The sequence below is a fragment of the Ailuropoda melanoleuca genome, chromosome 4 (assembly GCF_002007445.2).
Source record: "Ailuropoda melanoleuca isolate Jingjing chromosome 4, ASM200744v2, whole genome shotgun sequence".
In the NCBI taxonomy this organism is placed as follows: Eukaryota; Metazoa; Chordata; class Mammalia; order Carnivora; family Ursidae; genus Ailuropoda; species Ailuropoda melanoleuca.
The window spans coordinates 14,342,066-14,359,066 of NC_048221.1; the positions used below are offsets into that span (position 1 = coordinate 14,342,066).

The following is a 17,001-nucleotide window of genomic DNA, read 5'->3' on the forward strand; positions in this document are numbered from 1 at the left end:
TTGCCTCAAACTGTCTCAGGGATTCCAAGTGATCACAACAGCCCTTTTGCCTGGTGGGTTCTGGCACCCCTACACTTCCATTGACCTTGGTCTGTGCTCAGAGCCCATGTGATGCTCACAGGCATTCACAGACAGTCCTGGCCCTCTCCTCGCTTTGGAACCCAGGGCTTTCCTTGGGCTGTGGGCCACACTGCTTCTCATGGGGAAGCCGGACAGGGACAGACTGCTGAGGATGGCCAAGGGGTGAAGATGGGAAAGGGGGTGAGCCCTTCATGGATAATCAGCAGGGAGGCAGAGGCTGTCTTGAAGTCTGGGCTTGGGTACCAGGCCTGAGATTCTCACATGCATCCTGTCAAAGTTATAAAAATGCACCCATACTCCGCACTCAGTGGAATTTCCCGTTTGAAACAAAGACAGATTTACGGGGCGCCTGGTTAATCAGTCAGTTACGTGTCTGTTTTCTGCTCAAGTCATGATCTGTGTATCCTGGGATTGAGTTCCACATCAGGCTCCCTGCAGGGAGCCAGTTTCTCCCTCTCCCACCTACACCCCCACCCATGCTTCCTCTCTAAATAAATAAAACAGGTTTATAACTTTGCTTTCTAAAGTTCTTAGCTGTTGAGAAGGCAGGAAATCTCCCCTGGCCATGTCTCTGCTCTCATGCTGCCTACTCCACAATTCCCGAGTTGCAGTGGGTACAATGTGTGTCGTCTGCGAGGAAGGATAGTGTAAGCACCAGGGCAGAGCGAGGCCGCAAAGCTGGGCTGACAGGAGACGATGAATGGCACCTGCGCGGCACAGGCCCCTCATGAGTGTGACCCGTTAGCATCTCCAACAATTCGTATTAACTTCCTCACATCTAACACACCATGAGAGGAAGGAATGCTGTTATTTCACATATTTCTGAAGAGGAGAAAATGCCATCAATCCTAAAACTTTCCACCATGGGGCACCTGGCTGGCTCAGCTGTTAAGCATCTGCTTTCGGCTAAGGTCGTGATCCCAGGGTCCTGGGATTGAACCCCACATCGGGCTCCCTGCTCGGAGGGAAGTCTGCTTCTCCCTCTCCCACTCCCCTTGCTTGTGTTCCCTCTCTTGCCGTCTCTGTCAAATAAATAAATAAAATCTTTAAAAAAATAAATAAACAAAAATAAAAAATAAAACTTTCCACCAATACCTAAGAGACCAGAACATGAAGCTGAGAGACCACAGAAATAGGGAGGTGCTTGTCAAATTATGAAATATGCACAACTCTCTGGGGTTGAAGCTCAGCCCATCTAAGCGCTGAATATGTCATTAATAACCTCACGATTTCTGGGGAGGATGCCAGGACCCTGCTCAGTGACCACGCAGCCCTGCCACGACCCCTTCAGTGGTGCAGACAGAGGTGGAGGCGGGGCTTCTTAAAATGGTGGATGCGGCTTTATTTACCAAAGGGGCCGGCCCAGGGCTGGTTCTGCCACCCAGGCCCTCAGGTGGCTGTGGGGCAGTCCCAGCGCAGCTCAGTCCCGGTGGGAAGGCCAAGCCCGCCTCGCCACGGGGGGGCAGTGTTCCCACTTGGGACTCCCGCCTGGCGGCACCAACATGAACAACAGGTGCCAGCACTGCCATCTCAGGAAGGCACTTTCAGCTTCGGGGTCCCCAGGAAGAACTGCAGGACACGGTCGGCCAGGAGCGCCAGGCAGAAGTCCAGGAGCAGGACCTGGGCGATGACCAGCTTGAACTGCGGGGCAAGGAGCACTGGTGAGCTGGGTGCCTGCAGAAGGGCCCAGGCTGAGTCCTGGGGCCACACCCACAGAGCCACTTACCTCCACGGGGATGTCCACGAGGCCAAACTGACTGTTGAAGTCAGGTGAGGAGCCAAGGAGCAGGCCCACGATGGCCAGGAGTGACACAGCCAGGCTCCACACTAGGGGCCTGTTCTCTGGCAGGCTCTCCATGAATGGTGGGCCCTGTGGGGACAGATGGATGGCCTGTCATGTGCTGTAGGGGCCAAGAGAGCGGGCCGGGTGAACTCAGGCAGGGGCTAGGCCTCACTTTGTAGTTGATGGCAAAGGTAGCCATCTGCATGGCCATAGCCATGATGTACACGGTGCTGTTGACCAGGCTCGGCTCAAACTCCTTGTACAGGTCCACAAACTGCTCCTGCCTGCAGCGACACATAGGGAACAGGGGCACTCTCTGACTCCCACCATCCTTGCAGAGAGCCAGGGCTCTGCCTGGCCGACCCCACCGGTTGGGCCTTGGTTACCCCAGTGCAATGTCTGTGTGCACATCCTCCCGCACCCTCCACCGCAGAGCCACTGCCTCCCCTAGAAGCGCCCCGCCAAGCGCCCACCCCAAGCCCCAGGCTGGCCCAGCACTCACTTCTCGGGGCTCCGGGCCTGGGCCTCGCTGTACAGGTAGACGAGACTCAGGAAGTGCACACAGAACTGGAGCACGACCGTGAGCACAGTGTACAGGTTGAAGATGTTGGGCAGGGGCCGCTCTCGGGAGAGGGTCTTGAGGGGCTGTAGTGGCGGAGTGGGAAGTCGGGGTCCAGGCTCACCCTGGGCCTACCCACCCCCCCGCCTCCCAGCAGGACTCGTGTAGAGAGCAGTCACCAAGTCCTGGAGGTTATGAGTTTGCACCAGAGTCCTGCTCGTTCCCCCACACTCAAGGCCTACACTCCACATAGCAGCCACAGGGTGCTTAAGATCCACCCCTTTCCCCTTGTTCTAGAACAAACCAAAGCCCTCCCTGGGACTCAGTGGGTGCTCATGGTTGACACAACCCACCTCCCACATCCTTCAGCCACCGGGTGCTCCTTGCAACAGCCCAAGCGCATCTATGTATGGCCTTTCTGCGTACTTCCTGGAAGTTTCCTTTGTTCTTTATGCATCACACAGGCTCCCCTGAATGATCCCGAGGCTGTCCCCTGTAGCCTGTGACCCACTTTGTATTTTTCATGGCACTGAATGCTGAATGGTCTTGAAAATAATTTCCCCATCGGTCCTATCCTTGCCTGTGGGATCTGTGTAGCCCACCTGAGACCCCAGCTGGTGGACAGTGCTAGGGCCCGAGTTGTGCCACTCTGGGGAGCCTCGGCATGCACCTGCCCTGCCCCTGATCCCCAACTGTAACACGGGGATGACAGTTCCCACCCTGAGGGATGCTGTGAAGACGAATGGAGGACACGCAGTGGCGCCTCTAACAGTCCACCCTAGCCGGCCCAAAGAGGCAGAGGGTACTCCGGCGCTGGGGAGGGAGCCCCTGCTTTGCCTGTGGCTCAGCCCACCTTGGAGCGGGAGATGAAGAGGAAGCAGCCGGCCAGCAGCAGCCCCTGCAGCGTGGCCTGGAAGTCACTGAACTTGACGCCCTCCAGGTAGAGAACACTCTGGCTATAGGCCAGGATGAGGGCATTGAGCGCCAGGATCTTGAACATCTGCAGCGTGGTCACCAGTGTGCAGCGGCCCTGCTTGATCACGTGGCAGACTGTAGGGGGGGGGGGCATGGGAGGGGAGGAAGGTGTGGGCGTGGGGGCCGATCAGGATGGACACAGGGGGAGGCACCGGGGGTGGGACTCACTGCACTGGATGGAGGAGAGCTTGGAGGTGAAAGGGGCGGCGATGCTGGCATCCCCCAGCTTCACGATGGGCGTGCTCTCATCCTCAAGCTCCCGCAGCACCTGGCTCAGGCGGTCCTGTGGGGCAGATGGCAGAGGTGAGACCTGGCCACCAAAGGGGGCCGGCACCCTCCACCTCCTGGGACTCACCCGCTGGGAGGCCAGCTGCTCCTCGGGGGGCGGGAGCCCTGACCTTTGCTTGGCCGCCCTGGAGGTGGCCCGGACTCCGCTGTTGCTCAGGACAGGGCTGTCTCGGGGCCGTCGGCGCCGTTCAACAACTCGCTCAGGGGCATTGGCCAGGAGTGCCACACCTGGGGCGGGCAGGTATGTGAGCATGTGTCTGGAACTAGAAGGAGCTGGTCACCCCAAGCCTGTTAGCCCTGTGCTGAGTGAGGCCCAGTGCGGAGCATGGAGTGGGGTGTCTGCTCACAGAAGTCAAACCTCCCCATCTCAGCTCCCCATGGAGTGCCTCAGAGAGCGTCTATCTTACTTTCTACATTTGGAAAACAAAACCCGAGTACACAGAACACCCAATGAGTCAAAAGTGATTTCCAAAGTGTATCGCCAAGAATCATAATTCTAGAACATAACAGTCAATTAATAAAGTAGTTAAAGATTGGGAAAGCGTGATAAGTATATCGGCTTGTTTTTTTTTTTAAGAGGGGAAAAAAGAGTGTATGCATGCCCCCGAGAGCACGCATGTGAGTGGGGTTGGGGGGGAGGGTGGGGAGGGCGGGCAGAGGGAGTGAATCTCAGGCAGGCTCCATGCCAAGCCTGGAGCCTGATGTGGGGCTTGAGCTCACAATCCTAAGATCACAACCTGAGCCACAATCAAGAGTCGGATGCTTAACCGACTGAGCCACCCAGGTCCCCTGTCAGGTTGCTCTTTAAACATCACCCTGATGGCTGTATTCTGTTGACAGAAATCCCAGGCTACGAACAGCTGGGAAATGCCTCAGCCTTCATTTGTGCATCCCCACTTGTCCCCTCTCCCCGGTCTCTGGCTTCAGCCCTCAGTCCCCACATGGTCCCCACACAGTACCGTGAGGCCTGGACCAACCAAGCTGTGTCTGCCGCCTGGAGCCTCCCTGGCTCCCCATGTTCCCAGAGGCCCTGGTGCCCCCCCCCACTGTTCCTCAGATACCTGAAACCTTTCCAGGCCTGCGGCTCCTCAGATTCCCAGTCCCACTGGCACCTGCCCCATCCCCTCACTGCCTCCTCAAAGAACTCGCTCAGTGACGTGTCTCTAAGGCTACGCCCATGCTGGCAGAACAGCAACGGAACAGTCCATCAGCTCACAGGACTCACCCACGTCAGCGTGCTTCAGGGCACCCACGTCATTGGTGCCGTCACCACACATGAGGGTCACATAGCCCAGCTCCTTCAGGCTGGTGATGACGAACTCCTACGTGTGCAGAGATGGGCTGAGTGAGGGCTGTGTGCTGCCCCCAGGGCCCTGCCTGCCCCCTGCCTCCTCTGTACACACCTTCTGTTTGGGGGCCACACGGGCGAACACCTGCACGTGGGGGATGAGGCGAAGCAGCTGCTGGGGGTCCTCAGCCTGCAAGTGGGCCAGGCCATCGCCTGTGAGGCATAGCGCATGCTCCAGGGCCAGCGCCTTCGGGGACCCCTTGGCCAGGGGCAGCACGACACTGCCATCGATGGAGCGCCACTCACAGGGTCGACCTGCAGGGCCGGAGCCCAGGGTCAGGAAGAGGGGTTCAGCAACTCCCCCTCATGTGGACCCCACATACGCCGTCCAGTCTCATCTATCTGAAGCACGTTCTTGGCCTGCACCCCTTTATCCCCACCAATCCCTGTCCACACTCACATCCTAGACCCCAGGAACCCCACAGATGTCCACAGAACCCGCTGAGACAAAGGATTCAAGAACCCAGAGCCTAGGCCACTGGCCTGAGACCTCATGACAGTCAGATTCAAACCCAGACAGACTGACTTCAGGAGCTAGGCACCCCTGACCCTGGGGCCTGCCTGAAACCCTGCGCTTCCAGGGCCAGGGCGCCCTGAGTCACTTCCTTGGGCCAGACCCTGCTTGCCAACCACTTCCTCTTTCTAGATGGCTGGCCCAGGCATGGACGCTGAGCGGTAAGCATGGCTGAGGGAGGCCTTCCGGCACCACACGGCTCATATGGGCTGTCTTGGCTAGGAGGGAAACCGACCAACCTCCACCTGGCTTCTACTGAGGCTGTTTTGTTCGAGCAGCGTCACCTGCCAATCAACAGTCCCAAGAGCCACCTCTGGGCCACCTGCCTACAATCCCTGGGCTCTGCAAGAGCCTAGTTAGTGCCTGCAGCTGAGACAGAGCTGACAGAGATCTGGGACCAACAGTGCAGACTAGGAGAGGGGCTGGGAAATTCTAGAACACAGCGTAGTTCCAGAAGCCAGCACCCTCCTCTGACTTGCAGCCTGGTGACACCCCGGTCCATGCGGCCCCCCAGTCAGGCACCATCCCTTGGCACATGCGGCTACGGAGCTCCTTGGCCTGAGGGCCCGAGTGTGCTGACAAGGTGTGGCCGCACTCCGCAGGCTGCTGTCACAGGTACTGGATGACACTGAGTGTGCTCGCTCAGGCCTGAAATGCCGGCGGGCCACCAGACAGGGGCTGTTCTTGGACTCAGGGTCCCCCCAGCTTAGGGCCCCATGGTACCTCACCTTTCTCCGTGGGAGGCTGCAGGATCAGTGTTTGTGCCTTTTCAATGAAGTGCAGCTCCTGAGCCACATGGCAGGCAGTGAGTGGGTTGTCACCTGTGATCATGACCACCTGAGGAGAGGACAGAGGCTCCGTGGGGCAGGGCCCTGAAGCAGAACTCCAGCCTGGAGACTTGGCGGCTGAGGCTCCTCTAAAGAAGGCCACAGAACGAGGTATTGGCCCTGACGCAGAATGGGCTTCGAGAGGCCACAATCCACCCCAACCTGGTGATGTTTTATGCAAACGACACATGTATGTGTGTCCGAGAACACCCACAGCCTTTATTTGCAACACAGACTCAGAACCAGTCACTGGCGTGGACCCTCTTGGCCTGGTAGCTGCCCCAGGCAGAGGGGGACAGATGCTCCAGCTTTCTCGCTGAGAGCCTGGTGATGGGAAGACGGGCTGTGATGGCTGAGGGCCAGGTGGGGCTGTTCATGTCACCACCTCTGAGACTGCTCACTCACCTCCCACATCCTAAACTGCATCCTGAGTCCCAAACTAGAAAACAGAAACCACAGGACAGATGGATGTGGCCTGTCCAGGAGTCACCTCCACATCCCCTGTCCCAACCCAGCTCCTCCTCTCTAGGACGGGGTGGAGTGGGGGAACTGCCCTCACCTCCCAGGGACGCTGGGGGCCAAGGAAGCAACTTGAGAAGGGTGGGCATAGGCCAGGTCCCAAAGCATCCTCAGACTCGGGACAGCGTGAGCACCAGAGCCATGATGGAGCTCAGCCAAGATCCAAGAAAGACATCCTTGCCCCACTGAAGGGGGGAATCTGTCCTCTGCTGTCATATTGCCCTCTCTGGAAGAAGGAGCCAAGACCCACCCACCTATCCACCCACCCTTGGGGCCCAGTGGGGAGGAGTCCAGGATCTGTACCCGGTGGGATGCATTTTGGATCTCGCGGATCACGGCCTTCGAGTCAGTCTTGAGCGGGCAGGAGACCACGATGAACCCGACGAACTTGAGGTTGCACTCCAGGGCCTCCCGTTTGATCTCCCGGGCCTGTGTAGGGACACGGGGATACTTCATGACCCATCTCTCCTCCATTTCTGAGCTGGGGGGAGGTCAGAGATAGGCACATCCTTACAGGAGGAACATCTGAGGCTTAGGTGAGAAGTGGGGAGGACACTAGGCACCCTGGACCCACAGGGCCTCAGCAGTGCTGCATGGTTCCTCCACCACGGGGCGTTTTCTCCCTGCTGTACACAACAGCAGGGCATGAGCCTGTGTGACTCGGCTTCCAACACAGTAAAGACAGAACTCCTTTGTTATTCACTCAGTTCATGCTCACCCTGTGAACCTCATACCAGAAACCCCAAACTCTTGCCCTCACAGAGTTTGCCCTCTACTGGAAGAGATATGTAATAAAGAAAGTGACAGAAATCAGAACACTAACTGCCATGCGAAATGAAAGCAGGGGAATGGGGCAGACAGGCTCAGGGAGTGGCACTGAGCAGGCTGTTTCTGAGGCCAGGGCACTGAGCCACGACCTGGTGTGCATTCTGGAAGGATTTCTCAGCCATCAGGTAGAAGAGGACTGGATGAGAGGTAAGGTGGAAGCAGAGAGAAGTATTGATGGTGGAGGTGGGACGAGAGTCGATAACCAACAGGACATGGGGTGTGACAGGGAGTTGGAGGCGCCCCACGACTATGTGGTGACTGGATGGTTGGGCAGGGTAGGGACAGAACCAGGCTGGAGACAGGAATCCAAGGCGCCTCCTGCTGACCCCTTGGGAGGTGTAAGGCCCCAAGGGTGTGGCGTAAGAGGCTGGATGGAGGCAGGGCCTGGTTGTGCTCTGTAGGAAGTGGCCTCAGGAGCCAGGATGGGATGGGGTCCCACAAGGGGCAGGGCACGCAGTAGAGAAGGGACCTGGGGCTGAGTGCCACTCAGGGCCTCCCAAGGTAGAGGCCCGGAAGGAGGAAGAAGAAATCGTGCCTGCTCATGGTGAGGCTGCAGGGAACAGAAGGCAGTATGGACAAGGGGCCAGGAGGTGGGGAGCCTGGGCCCTTACCTGCTGGTGGGTGAGGTGCCCCAGCTCCTTGTACCCCAGCGCCAGGACTCGGGCTCCTTCCCGGGAAATCTCCGTGTGGATGTGGTGGTAGTCAGGTGGGCACTGGGCAAACTGCAGGGAACGCAGGGGATGTCACCAACCGCCCCGCGCCCCCCTTCCCCCGGGGCCGGGGCTGGCTCACCATGGAGTGCAGGGTTTCGGGGGCCCCCTTCACAGCCGCGATGTAGCAGAGATCAGTGGAGCCTAGCTTCTCATAGGAGGCGAGCACGGACATTCGCTTTAGGGCACTGGCAAAATGAAAGCGCTGGTGAATTTTCAGCCCCTGAGTTTTAATACTTCGGGGGAATACTTTCTCATCTGGAAACAAATAAGTACGAATCCTGAGGGCCTTCGCTCCAAAGAGGCAGCCAGGCCCCCGCCTCCCCTTTCCGCCCCTCTCTTCCCCCCCACCCCCAGACCCAGACCCTGCAGGGTGTGGGGAGGAGAGGGGGGCTCCTCGCTCCAGGAAGGGTCGGAACTGGGAGACCTGTACCCAGAGGACCCTGCCCGTGGCTTCTGGCAGGGTGGGGTATGTTCCACTCCCAAGGGGTGGACTGTCTCAGGTCACAGGTGAGCCTGTGCCCACCCGCCTAAGGGACCATCAGAGTTGTGGGCCTGCCTGCCCAAGCTGGACACATGGGTATCTCTGAGGGGTGCAGCCCGCCTGCCCAGGGGTGTGAGAGCTGGCAGTTCATCCCAGCTGGCCCGAAGCTCCAGCCCCTCACCTTTGGTCAGTGTCCAGTCCACGGCCGTCAGCATAGCCTTCTCGAGTGGGTCACCCACAAGAGTGCCATCGTCCAGCTGCATGAGGGAGTGGCATGAGGCCAGAGCACGGTGCGTTTCTACGGGGATGTTGGACACAGGAGTGACCTCCTTCCCATCTCTGTAAAGACAGGAAATAGCTGGTTATGGAGTGGAGGGACCCCTGGGAATTGCTAGCCAGGATGAGGGATGAGCCCCCACTCTGTGCCAGTCACTGCAGGGGCTGAAAGAGATGCAGAGTCTTGGTCCTCGTGACACCTGTGCCCATCTCATGGACACTCCTAGGGATCACATGGCTGCTTGGGGTGGAGCGAGCTGCTATGTCGCTGTCACACTGAGGAACGTGAGGGAGAACCCCCCCACCGATCAGACTTTTGTGTACACTATGGGGCTCCAAGTGCATGCTGTCTGTCCCTTGAGCTCCCGAAGAGCCACCTGCTGGGCAAGAGGCCCAGGCCACCCATACTCACCTGAGCCCAGCCACCCCACGGACGACCAGGCTGTCACTAGTCAAGGTCCCCGTCTTGTCGAAGCAGCACACCTCTACCTTGCCGGCAAATGGGATTCGGAAGGGCTCCGTGCAGTACATGTCTGGGAGGTGGGGAGCCAGGGTCAGGGGCTCTCCAAGGCCCCAGCCCACTCAGCACCCCAGCCCTGTCCCAGGCACTCACACAGCTTGGCCAAGGCGATGAGGGAGGTGTTGACAGCCAGAGACAACTCGATGGGCAGCTCAGGGGGCACGACCGAGGTAAGGATCAGTGTGCATTCCAGAAACAGCTTGTAGCGGTTCCGGCTGGGGTCCTTGGTGCCTGCAGAGACAGGGCCTGCCAGCCTGGGGGCCGTGGGGGCGGGGCCCAACAGCCAGGGGAGCGGCCACAGTGCATACCTTCAATCCACACGTAGGCAGCTGCTGCGATGGCAAAGACCAGGAGGAAGAGGATGAAAATGAAGGTCTCCAGGTTGTTTGCAGTCACCCTCTTGACTCCAAAGAGGATGGTGCGCAGCAGCTTGCCCTAGAGGGCCAGAGGGTTAGGGACCTTCCCTGGCGGGGCGTGGCCTCCCGCACCTGAGAGCATCAGGGCCTGATTCTCCCTCTGCTGATGGGGAGTGCCTGCACTGGGCCCACCTGTGAGTCCTTCAGCCATGACGCAGGGGACCACACAGCTATGTGGGTGGCTGCCACTCAGCTAAGGGCTATAGAGACCAGTGGCCAAAAATTGGGCGTCAGGGAAAGAAGTGGCTGAGATAGGGGACTGAGTCTTCCAGAAGGAGGTCTGGCCAATCACCTCTACGAGGCAGCCCTTATGACACTTTATTGAAGAGTTTACGGGTGTGACTCTGGTCATGACCCCAGTATGTATGGCAACAGCCCGTTTCCTGTCTGTGCTCCCCACCAGAACCTCAGTGGAGGGGAGCAGGCCTGGTGTAGGGCTCACGTTTGCACCCTGGCCCCAAGCTGGTACCTGCTGTCCGAATAAGTCTGTGGCAGGGACATTCTGGAGTCTGAAAGAGCCACCATCTCAACTGTCTGTCACCCGCCCTGGGGCCTACCCTCCCCAGAGCCAGACAAGGGTCCATACCTGGGATGTGTTGAATCCGGTCCTGAGAACGTAGGCCACACACCCGTTGTCGACTGCTGCGGAGACAAACAGGACCAGCATCTTTTGTGTCTGTCCATCCCCACTCCCTCTCAGCCACGCAGATGCGGTGGTTGGGGCATGGGGGAGGGATGGCGGGGCCAGAACACCCCAGACCCCCCAAGGCACCTACGCTTCAGGCCCGTGGTGGCCTTCTGTGGGGGGATGTGCTGCACCACCTTGGTGCCCCCGAAGATGACGTGGAGCCGGGAGTCGGCCTGGAGGTCCAGCACCCGGTCAGGGTTCAGGTCTTCAATGGGCTCCTGAGAAGGAAGGAGAGGATGGTGAGGGCGCTCTCACCTCAGCCTCCTCCTCTGTCCCCAGGCTCACGAGAGCAGGGCCCTGGGGCTGGGAAGGGCCACTCCAAGCCTCGCAGGGCTCCCCGCCTAACGCAGCACATCTGACCAGGGACAGCGGCCTGCCTTCTCTCCACCTGCACGTGCCGTGTTGACTCCTCATCATCTCGGGACTGGCCTCACCGACGGTTCGCGCTCTCCTGGTTTCCCTCAGCCCACCCTAGTCCGATGTCTCTGGTCCCTGGCCTGGACAAGCCCTGACCATCTTGCCCTCTCTCATCTCCTTCCTTCTCATTACCACCCAGCTCCCCTTCATCCAGGGGGCAAGACCACCAGGAAATCTGGCAGCTCCCACCAGGCGCCGCACCTCCTGTGCCTCTTGCAGCGGCCTAGGCCAGGGCCCCGTCCCTCCCCCCACCGTGTCTGGGCAGCCCTGTCCCTCCCGCACAGATGGGCCAGTGACACACCTGCGTAGACTGAGTACTACCCCCGCTCCCCACCCAGCACCTTCATCTGCGGCACCGACTCCCCCGTGAGCATGGCCTCGTCCACAATGCAGCGGCCCCGCAGCAGCAGCACATCACACGGCACGAGGTTCTCCTGTGGGGAGCGGCCTGCAGGAAGGGGCAGGAGCGTTGCAGAGGAGCGGAGACAAAGGGCTCCCACTGGGACGACCAGAAGCGTGCCTCACCGATGGAGACGATGTCTCCGGGAACAATCTCATCGCTGGCGATGGGCCTCCACTTCCGGCTGCGATAGACCTGGGTGGAGGTGAGGCGCAGTTAGCTCTGGGTCTCACGGCGGGCACGATGCAGGCGCAGCCCTGGAGCTGACCTTGCCCCGCCCCCCGCTCCACGCCCCCCCCAAGACTGGCAGGTGCCTCCCCCCCATCTCCCCACTGGCCTCACCTGGATCATGTGGGGCTTGTTGCCCATCTTCCGGATCTCTGACATGTTCCGCATCTGCTGCTGCACCAGGGAGGCCTCGAAGGCCACCAGCATGGAAAGCGTGAAGACACTGTAGTACCAGTACTCATCCAGACACCAGAGCCCCACGCAAAACACCTGCAGGACACAGCCTGTGTGTCCACACCCCCGCCCGGCCATCCACGGGAGCACGTGAAGACACCTGTGGAGGCTGGGAAGGCACACCAAGGACTGTTCCGCCCGTGGGCTCAGACCCATGAGGACACAGAATTTCAGGTCTGCAGATGGAGACTGCTCTGGGTGTGAAAGCCCCCAAGGAATGGGAGGGGGGTGGGGGGGCCAGGCTGCTGCTTTACCTGGAACACAAAGAAGGGTGCTGTGGCTCTCTCTTTGAACAACTCCGAGAAGTCAGGCACCACCATCTCAGCCCTACAAGAGACCAGACCCCACATCCTGTTCATGGTATGAGGCCTCGGAGGCCCCACCCTGACACCTCCAATCAGGGCACTGCAGGCCTCCCCGGGAAATGAGAAGCCAGAAGGGATACTCCACGTGACTACGGCTCTCCTTGTCCCTGAGGCACTGGGCAAGCATGCTAACTGCAGCCAGCCCTCCAACGCAGAACCCAGGTAAAGCTTCTGAGCCAGCGACAGACAAGCTGTTTGGCAGCCACCCACCCAAGCAGGGCTAGTGTAAGACAGAACCTGTCATCAGGCTGGGTAAGAAGGCAGGCAGAGAAGGAGCACCTGACTATGGGATGGGAGCCTGAAGCTGCACAGACACGGCCCGGCAGCCGGGATGTGTTCTGGGGCCTGAGCCCCACCCGGAGTTGGAGAGAGGAGGTCTGGAGCAGAAATTTTCCAAAAAATCCCTTAATAAAAGCCCCAGAATTTGAAGAGTGGGGCCTATAGGTGCGTTCAGCGGCACTGTGTGTGGTGGCCCAGTCTGGCCGGGGACCAGCCAGGTCAGCTAGGGCCACCCTGGCCCTGTCCTTGGAGACATGTCCTAGATACGGGGTGTGAGAAAAAGAAACTGCTGTGATAAAAACAAACAACAACCAGACCCTATTGTGTATCATTCAGGTGACTTTGCATGAGCCCGGAAGGTGTGAATGGGGACATCCCAGGCCACCACCAAGGCTGACCTTAGGCAGGGAGAATAGGTAAAAATTCCTTATAAATCTTCCTATTAGATTGTTACTTGTGATGATATATCTGTAATTTTTAAAAAGCAATTGGGTCAGGGAAGAATTCCCTAAAAGTTCTGAGGGTTTTCAGGTCAAGGACGATTATCATGGTGGCAGGGCCAGGGGCTCTGAGGATGAACAAGAGGGTCTGAAGCCCTGCTCTGCCCTCTCCCAGACGTGCGTGGGCACGGGTGGTTTCATGAACTAAAGGGAGGACGTGTGTACAAGGCGTCTGCCATAATGCCTGGTACAAAGGAGAGCTACTGTAATCACTGACCACTCCTTTTATCCTCTTCCCAGAGTGCTGGGATGAGTACGAGGAACATGGTGACAACTTAAAAGAAAAATGTAAAAACAAAGAGAAATCCTACAATAATTACAAAACGAGGATCAACAGTCATCTCCCTGGGGCCTCGGGCCAGGCTCTGATGAAGAGCTGTATGCACTCCCACCAGAGGGCCCTCCAGGGTCCCTGTCAGCAGGCAAGTCCAGGAGAGACAAGACTAAAGCACAATTCTCAAAAGGTGGCCGCCGTCTTCACCAGGGATGTACTGTCGAAAGGGTGGACTTCTCCACCCCATCTCCCCATTTCCTAGGCACCAGGACTCAGGAACGTGGCAGGGCAGAAACCGGAAAGGAGCCACTGGCTCTGCCAAGAGTCCACGCTGTGACCATGGGCAGCCACCAGCCCTGTTGCCATGCATGGGCACATTGGGACTCACCTGTTGCTCCCAAACTTCTTCTCAGCTGCGCGGATCTCTGAGTCCTCCTGGAACCCTCTGTTGCTCTGGTAATATGAGAAGGCATTCCCCACGGGAAAGGCCACAGGGAGGAAGCGCTTCTTCTCCAGAGCGTCGTAGGAATACTTGATCTTCTGGAATTCGAAAGACAGCACCTCTTGTCCATCTTCGCCCTGTGGGAGCAGGCGTTGTCTGTGGCAGAAGGCCCACACCTGGGGGTGTCTGTCAGTGCCCGGGAGCCCCACCCGAGCCCTGGGCTGAGCAGCCCAACAGCCGGTCCCTACCTCATCCCGGTGCAGGGCCACGAGCTCAGTGGAGCCATTGTTGGGGGTCGGCACCACCTTCACGAAGGTTGCTTTGCTGGCGTCGTATTCCTGCGAGAGGCAAAGCCTGCTGTCGAGCCCTTCTTAATCTGCAGCTCCACAGCCTCCCCACCCCCCACCCTGCCCCGGGGAGGTTGCAAGCAAAGCAGCTCCGGGCTCCGGGTGCTGGCCTGTCTAGTCCCCAGGCTGTCACTGAGACAAAGACACCACCTCACCACACTTCTGGTCTTGTATCATAAAAGCGGAGTGATGGACAGCACCCAATGCCTGGGGCCCTGCTGAACTCAAACAGGAAGAATGTCCCCTGCACGACCTGCACCCTCAAACCACGTGGGCCAAGCCTTGTCACAGCCCACTGGCCTGCTGCTGCTCTGTGTCCCCTCCCTGAACTATTCATTTTGTGTCCTGAAGGGACGACGGACAATGAGGCTCCAGGCTCGTCCTTGCCTCAGCCAAGGACCTCGGCAGGAGCCACTTTCCTCTGCCTGGAACACGTGGTCACACAGTCAGCTTCAGGCCTATGTGCAAATGTCACCTTCTTATGAGACCTCCCCTGACCCTTCCCCCTGGGGAGTCCATGGGCCTCTGGGCAGGCAGAAAATAATGACAAAGACTCAACGAGGTCTGGTAACACTGTGGGCAAAAAAGTGTGAAGTGCTACGTGGGGCCACCGCTATGCCAAGCACTTTGCAGTTTTTTCAGTTTCTTCTCACAGGGGCACGAAGAGTGGGTGTTACGGTTCTCATTTTACACAAGGGGAAAGTGAAACCGAAAGAGAAGCACCCCTGTCTGAGATCTCTGATGCAAACCCAGATCTGCCCATCTTCACCCTGCGGTCATTTAGCTCCTCCTCCTCCATCCCTGGAGAGGAAGTTAACACTCATGCTTTTCAGCTGTAGGCCAAAAGGCACTTGGAAGTTTGGCGGGGGGGGGGGGGGGGCCCNCACGCTCCCTCCAACTTCCCTGCATTTTTTGGTCCCTCATTGGAGTCTTTCATTGCACTGACCTGAAGCTACCCGTAACTTTGAGCCCTTCCCTTGGGATAAGGCTTGTTGGAAGAACCATTCTCTCAGAAGAGAAAGAGGACTCAGTTCACATTTGGAGTCAAAGACAGGAGGCTTCTGTCTCTTTCTGCAGCCCTGCATGCTGTTCCCTTTCCCTCTTCTTTCTGAAACACTCCTGGGATCAAAGGGGAGGCTGGCGGGAAATCTGTGCCCATGGCTCCAAACATGTCAGTGTCATCTGAGGCAGGCCCAGAGGGCAGTCGTGCAGTCACCAACAATAACTGCTGACCCAGGGCGGCTCTCCCTATCCATATCTTGGGGGTTAAGAGTCAGAAATGCTACCGGACTGTTGTATTCCAATAGAGATCCTCTTGGAGGCTGACATAAAGAGACTCCAAGCAGTTGTCATTTGCTCACAAATTGCTCCTGCTCTTCTTAAATGCTACGATCAAAGTGCATTTCAACCTAATTTTGGTCCTAGTTATGCAAGGGACTCTAAGCACTGGACAAAAGAGTTCTCAAACCAAGCTTCACAGATAGGAAAACTCACCCCCCAGTCTAGCCTCACACTTCGAAAAACAAGATACGAGACAGGAGGAGGATAGACCACCTCTAAGAGAAACAACCTAGTACTCGCTAGAATGGTAGCTAGCATTAACAAGCCAAATCAAAGAGCGACTATGCCGCAGCCTACGCTGAGCTTTTTATAGGTATTACCTTATCGAATCTAAATGACCACACCAGGGAGGGATTCCAAGGAAGGGGGAAGGAACCTGCGCCAGGGTCGCACAGCAAGTCAGTAGCGGGGCCAGGATTTAGCCACCCAGAAGGCACCGTTGGGGACTCAGGCCCAGCAAACGGGAGGCCCGGGTTTGGGTGGGGACAGACACGAATGTCGTGACTGTGTCCCGCCGCAAGGCCCGACCAAGCCGAGGGTCGGGCTCGTGCCCGCGGACTTACCGGGGTGCAGGTGAGCGCGCAGTGCGCGTGCACGGACCAATGTCCCGAGAGGACGGTGAGCGCGTGCGCGAGGCAGATGGTGGCGAGCACGAGCAGCGCGGCTTCGGGGATCTGCACCCAGCTGCTGCCCCAGCCCCAGCAGCCGGCGGCCGCGGCGCCCAGCCAGGCCGGGTAGAGCAGGCCCGCGAACGGCAGAACCGTGAGGCGCCGCAGCAGCGCCAGCCGTCGGTACGGCCACACAGCTGCGACCAGCTCGTCGCCGCTCGCTATGAGCGCCGGACCAGCGGCGAGGAGGGTGCGCGGCTGCGGCCCGGGCTGGGGCTGCCCGCCGGGCCGGGCCCCGCAAGGCCGGGCCCCGCAAGGCACCGCGTTGCCCACCGCCGCTGCCGCCGCCGCCGCCATCTTTCCCAGCGCCGCGCTCGCTTCCGGGCAGAGGCACCGCCTCACTTCCGAAGTTTAACTTCCGGTGAACCCCGGACGCCGCCATGGCAGCCGGAGGATAGGAAGAGCCCGACAGTGTAGGAGTTAGGTTTTTACCCAGGGCGCCGCCATGACAGGATGAAGCCGGAAGGGGAGGCAGGGCGCGGCCATGACAGAGTCTTGAACGCGCTAAACCTGCCTACCCGCCCTGCCACGCCGGACTGAGACCGGAAAAGACGAGACGAGGCGGGCTGGGTGCCACTGTGACACCTGAACCGGAAGAGGGGAGCCCTTGTACAGGACTAACCGGGCAATGGCCAGTTTGGATCATCAGGGGCGGAGCCTGGACGCGCGGAGGCGGGGCCGATTACAGAA

General features: G+C 58.8%; 1 protein-coding gene across 2 annotated transcripts; it reads right to left on the minus strand.

The window, feature by feature from the left end:
- Positions 1 to 1,399: 1,399 nt before the first annotated feature.
- ATP13A1 (ATPase 13A1) lies at positions 1,400 to 16,889 on the minus strand. 2 transcript variants are annotated; one of them, XM_034658140.1, is made up of 26 exons: positions 16,207 to 16,884; positions 14,204 to 14,293; positions 13,902 to 14,092; positions 12,350 to 12,422; positions 11,976 to 12,131; positions 11,759 to 11,828; positions 11,575 to 11,681; positions 10,905 to 11,034; positions 10,715 to 10,770; positions 10,021 to 10,147; positions 9,806 to 9,943; positions 9,605 to 9,725; positions 9,098 to 9,255; positions 8,515 to 8,690; positions 8,334 to 8,444; positions 7,198 to 7,323; positions 6,277 to 6,385; positions 5,090 to 5,289; positions 4,912 to 5,008; positions 3,754 to 3,914; positions 3,567 to 3,681; positions 3,277 to 3,473; positions 2,367 to 2,509; positions 2,037 to 2,148; positions 1,808 to 1,951; positions 1,400 to 1,722 (listed from the first exon to the last, which is right to left on the minus strand). In XM_034658140.1, the coding sequence occupies exons 1-26, from the start codon at positions 16,606 to 16,608 to the stop codon at positions 1,612 to 1,614; spliced, it is 3,621 nt and encodes a 1,206-aa protein (XP_034514031.1). In that variant the 5' UTR covers positions 16,609 to 16,884; the 3' UTR covers positions 1,400 to 1,611. The 2 variants fall into 2 exon arrangements, 1 of the variants encoding a protein (XP_034514031.1); XR_004624655.1 differs by lacking the exons at positions 1,400 to 1,722; positions 1,808 to 1,951; positions 2,037 to 2,148 and having other exon boundaries at positions 2,373 to 2,509; positions 3,277 to 3,453; positions 16,207 to 16,889.
- Positions 16,890 to 17,001: the final 112 nt, after the last annotated feature.